Below are 5,219 nucleotides of genomic sequence, written 5' to 3'. Positions count from 1 at the left end.
ACTGGGAGGGGGGAGAAAAAAAAAAAAAAAAAAAAAACCTATTCCATGAACTGATCCTTTAAGTTTTTGGATAGTCTGCCAAGATGGCTCAAGTTTTGCATTTATGGTTTTGACTTAAATTATAGGCCACCATTAAAGCCTCTTTGCAATGGCAGCAGGTAAAAGGCAGTAATTGATACTTCTGATGCCAGCCATATTAAATGCTCATCCAAGAATAACCCCACTTAATTCTTGGCTGAATATGTAAAGAACCCCAAGTAGATTTAGAACCCCCCCCCCCATGAAAACATGCACACTTCACACAATTAGTGCCGCAATGGACTGGGCACCAAATTCTTTCCATGCAGAGAACGACAAGCTCACTAAGAAAAATACCCAAAACAAGATTCAGACCCCAGGTTGATGTATAAACAATGAATCCGTCGACAATACTTATCTTAGATACTATATATGCCATACTTTATAAAAAATACCTAACAGTTAACCACGTTTCAATGAAGTGTACACACAAGTAGCTTAAAAAATTTTAATGAAATTCTCAAAGTGCAGATAAAATCTATAAATAAACACTGTACACATAAAAATGTTACAGAAACAATCTGTAGTGACACACCGGGAAAGCCTGTGCAAACGTAAACATGGGCAGATACTCCGAAATCTTTTGACTTGTTTACACTTAAGTGTGTAAAGTATGTTGTAACAAAGTTCATAGCAAAAACATGTCACAGCACTTGAAGTGTTGAAAAACCATTTTTAGAAATCGGCATCTAAAGTAAAAGTATTTTCAGTTGGTTTGGACATCACACCCATCCTTTGATATTCTCCAACTCTCTTCTCAAAGAAGTTAGTTTTTCCTTCCAATGAGATGTTTTCCATAAAATCAAAAGGATTTTCAGCATTATATATCTGCAAAAAAAGCACACATCATGTCAGTGATCATTTTTAGCATTAGCTCCTTAAATCTCCACTTTGTAGGCTTTCCACCACTTTGAAAGAAATCCTCCCCAAGGCAATGCAACCACATTCCCATTCAAATGGGATAGGCTTACCTTGCTGTAACCCAGCTCCAGCATCAATCTATCAGCCACAAATTCAATGTACCTCTTCATTAAAGTGCAGTTCATTCCAATAAGATTCACAGGCAAAGCTTCCGTTAAGAATTCCTAGAGAGAGGGAAAAAAGCACCCAAATAAGTCAAACAAGGGCTACATTTGTTTGAAGGGTACCGTTTGACCTACTAATCAACAATGCAGTTTTAAAAATTGTCCTGACAAGGAACAAAATTTCCAGATCCAACTGACCATCCTAACAGTGAGAATTTACTATGTTCTTTCATTCAGCATAATTTACTAGTGACCTTCCAGAACTGCTTGGACAAGTGCAGAGGAGAGCTTAGTTTGGCTTATTACTGGAAGTAGGATACATCTTGATAAACCTTTACATTTTCAGAATTAATGCTAACATTGTTAGCTTTTAAAATTACTACTCAAAAAGTTACCTGTTCAATCTGTACAGCATTCATGATGATGTCCTTTACTCTTTGTTCAGAGGGTTTGTTTACCAGATGTTTAAACATTAAACATGCAAAATCACAATGGAGGCCCTGTATTTAAAAAAAAAAAAAAAAAAAAAAAAAAAAAAAAAGCCCCAAAAACACCACCCTTAACCAGTTGTCCAGACCTGGATACTATTAACATATGGCATAAATTCAGATTAAGATAAATGGAGCAAGCACAAATAAAACATCTTGAGACTCAATTATGTAATCAAAGTAGACAAGACAAGGGCAAAAATACACCACAACTAACCTCATCTCTGCTAATAAGTTCGTTTGAAAAAGTCAGTCCAGGCATCAGACCTCTCTTCTTCAGCCAGAAAATAGAAGCAAATGAGCCAGAAAAAAAGATTCCTTCAACAGCAGCAAAAGCCACAACACGTTCACCTACATGAAAACAAAGACCGCAAGTTTCAAAACTTAGCCTGTCAGTTAAAAATTGTGTAGTGGATAATCCACTATTCTTGGACACAACCTAAAACTATTGCCATTCTCAAAAAACTGAAATTTGAGCATATGAATAAAAGCTTCCACATTTATACAGAAAAACCAACTGCCAAACAGATTTTAGATGCTTACACTGAAACTTATGGTGGGGTTTTGAAGAGACACCACATACACACAAAAAAAAAACATACCATACTGTGCATCACGGTTTCCTATCCAATTCAGTGCCCAGTCGGCCTTCTTTTTCACACAGGGCAATGTTTCAATAGCATTAAAAAGGTAATCCCTATAAAAGTAAAGCAATAGATTATTAATAGATATATGCAAGGTTTAAAAGAAAACTCACACCAAGTAACAATCTTGACCAGTGTGAAACTGCTCTTTACAGTACGTGCATGTTGGGACCGGTCTCATTTGTAGGTTTCAGCCACATGCCAGACCCCACCTGTTGGGTTTTGTGTAGGAAAAGTATAGGTATAGTGCAAAGGTATCCCTTTAGACCAAGTTGACTTAACCATCAAATACTACTCAAATGTTAAATCTTGGGTCTGGCTCCAGGAGTGGGTCTAAGTATTATTGATCTGGGTATGGTCAATATCGGTTGGGAATTACATATGTTCCAAACACTGCACAGCAGAAGACCCTGGGTGTGCAAGAAACTCAATCCCTTAACTGGTCTGGGATTTCCTAAAAAGTACCAGGTTGAATGCTGGTTGAGAAAAAGGTTATTCAGTTGCCACCACAGACCTCAAAAGAGCACAAATGGGATAATTAAAAGTAAGGTACAACACTACCTTAGACAATCAAGAACAACCCATAACATTCTTTTAAAGGAAAATTACTCCAATACAATCTGACAAAACACAGTCCTTACCGTTCAACAGGGTCTTTAATGTAGGTATCAATTAACAGACTGTACATTTCAGAATGGATGTTTTCCATAGCAATTTGAAAGCCATAAAAACAACGAGCTTCAGTCACTTGCACCTCCTGGCTGAAGCGCTCCACCTGATGATAGTCAATTTGGGTTAAAAACTTAAAATGAAACACGCACTTTCATACAACACACATGCAGAAATATATACATATATATATATACGTACCAAATTCTCATTAACGATACCATCACTAGCAGCAAAGAACGCCAAGACATGAGAAATGAAATATCTTTCATCCGGTTTCAAGGATTCCCAGTGTGCAACATCTTTTGAAAGATCCACCTAAAGGTAAATTTATTTTTTTTAAAAAACACCCTGTACACTTTTACCAATCATCATTTGTTTACTATTTGGACACAAGTCAACACACCTCCTCTGCAGTCCAGAAAGAAGCTTCTGCTTTCTTGTACATCTGCCAAATATCATGATATTGAATGGGAAAAATAACAAATCGTCGAGGATTGTCTTTCAGCAAGGGCTCCTCTTGAACAGAGCTTTTCAGATTTCTAGATTTCACCTGAAACAAAAAAAAACCTAAATTAATGTAATAGCCAAGGCAAACTATGTTGCATTAATTTCAATAAGGCGTCTACAAATTCTAGGCAGTCTAAACAGACAGGTCCCAGCTACACAATAGCCCAGATCAACAGATTCAAGAAAAATTCAAGGGATTGCATTCATAACTTATACAGTTACCAGTGTTCAAAGCTATATGCCTGGATCAAATATATTCTGCCTCACTCATGAGCAGCGGAATTAATACCTTGCTATTTAACAGCTTAAGTACCTTCAAGTTAACAGCTGGCAATTAAAACAAAATCAATCGCAATTATGAAAGCAAATGTCTAATGGAACTGCAGGCCAATTTGCCAAGGCTTCGTGAAATATAGGAAGGGTGCATTACTGCAACATAAAATGTGTTAGGACGAACATTGTCCTTAAATGCAGAACAAAATAAAACTTGGCAAATTTCCTACTGCAGATTCTGCTGCTATTTAGCATTAGAGCAATAACTGGAAAAATCCGATACCAAAATGCTTGAAAGAAAATTAAACAAAACCTGCTTCATGAATGATATGGTAACCTGCAGGATGCCTGGTGCTTTGAAATTATTTACCTCCTAGTGCAAGGCAATTTGAGTATAAATCTATTACAACGCCTAATGTCTGCCCCTCGACACTATCCCGAAAAAGCGGGTTAAGAAAAAGAATGGATGTTGCACAAGATTTAAAACATACTTCACCCAGAACATTCTTTTTTACCTGCCCTAGTTAGTGTTCATCCGAGCCACCCGAATAGCACCATGTTCCCGGAAGTTTGATAAGAAGTCTGGGAAAAGCTTGCAACCCCAGTTCCCCGCCTGCCTCACGCGCTTTCAGATACAGATGGAAGGCCCACATTTAAAGTTTATATATCGGGGCGAGGGCTTTTACTAACTGCGGCTTCAGGATTCCGTCATCATTTGAAAGATTTTTTTTAATCTAGTTATATACACATTTACTTTAATCCCCGCCAAAAATAAAAACACTTACCGTGCTCTCTGCTTCTTCGAAGATCTTTCTTGCAGTTTTCGATGCTAGAATTCGTGAACTGTTTAAACTGGGGGGCTAAAAGACAAAACAAGGTTAAAAAAAAAAAAGTTACCCTCTTGGCAAAGCTCGCTAACGCGCGCGGTCAACCACTCTTCGTAATTTAACTATCGCCCTATATCACAAACTGGCTTCAGATAATTTAAATAAAAATGATCTTACCGTGTTTTCTTTATCGACGAGTGCGATTTTCTCAAGTTTGGAAGACAGGTTGCCGTTCTTTGTAGAAAGAGGTGAGCGAGCAGAGAGCATTTTTTGACTACGTGAATTAAAGATGCTGAACAGAACTGCTACGCAGAAAAAATATAAACGGAGGAAAAAAAAAAGCGGGAGTAAAGTATTTATGACACTGAAGTCCTGGCAGTGTAGCCTACTGTCAGCAAAACCGGCAACTGAAATAAAGACGCTCTGGTGAGCGCTTATTTATAACTCAAACTCTTGGCGCCGGATTTCTCCGACCAATCACACTCAGGATTCACAAATATCCAATCAGAAGGCAGCATCAAGATTGCGGGAAATTCGAGGACTTTTGTGAGAAAGCTGCATTTTACGCGCTAAATGAAATTAGCCGAGGAAAACAACTGCCTTGCTGACTGTCATTTTACATAAATAAAATGAAGAAGACATTCACACTGCGAAATATTTTATGTGCAAAATTAAAATATCGCCTCAAAATTAAGGAAATACTGA

At 37.5% G+C, this 5,219-nt stretch overlaps 1 protein-coding gene across 1 annotated transcript; it reads right to left on the bottom strand.

Moving 5' to 3' along the window:
• Nucleotides 1-512: 512 nt before the first annotated feature.
• LOC120526045 (ribonucleoside-diphosphate reductase subunit M2) lies at nucleotides 513-5,015 on the bottom strand. Its single transcript, XM_039748893.1, has 10 exons — nucleotides 4,692-5,015; nucleotides 4,473-4,547; nucleotides 3,311-3,457; nucleotides 3,106-3,222; nucleotides 2,877-3,010; nucleotides 2,194-2,288; nucleotides 1,809-1,942; nucleotides 1,499-1,603; nucleotides 1,050-1,163; nucleotides 513-906 (listed from the first exon to the last, which is right to left on the bottom strand). The coding sequence occupies exons 1-10, from the start codon at nucleotides 4,779-4,781 to the stop codon at nucleotides 754-756; spliced, it is 1,164 nt and encodes a 387-aa protein (XP_039604827.1). The 5' UTR covers nucleotides 4,782-5,015; the 3' UTR covers nucleotides 513-753.
• Between the last annotated feature and the right edge of the window lie 204 nt (nucleotides 5,016-5,219).

Source organism: Polypterus senegalus, chromosome 3, assembly GCF_016835505.1.
Source record: "Polypterus senegalus isolate Bchr_013 chromosome 3, ASM1683550v1, whole genome shotgun sequence".
NCBI lineage: Eukaryota > Metazoa > Chordata > Cladistia > Polypteriformes > Polypteridae > Polypterus > Polypterus senegalus.
The sequence above is the reverse complement of the archived record's forward strand: the minus strand, read 5'-3'. Positions and strand labels throughout refer to the sequence as shown.

Coding starts and splice junctions, on each gene's coding strand:
- LOC120526045 (XM_039748893.1), bottom strand. CDS start 4,781: ATGCTCTCTGCTCGCTCACCTCTTTCTACAAAGAACGGCAACCTGTCT. Junction 3,223..3,310: donor CTTTCTGGACTGCAGAGGAG/GTGTGTTGACTT, acceptor ATTTACCTTTAG/GTGGATCTTTCAAAAGATGT. Junction 1,164..1,498: donor ATGCTGTACAGATTGAACAG/GTAACTTTTTGA, acceptor CCCTCTCTCTAG/GAATTCTTAACGGAAGCTTT.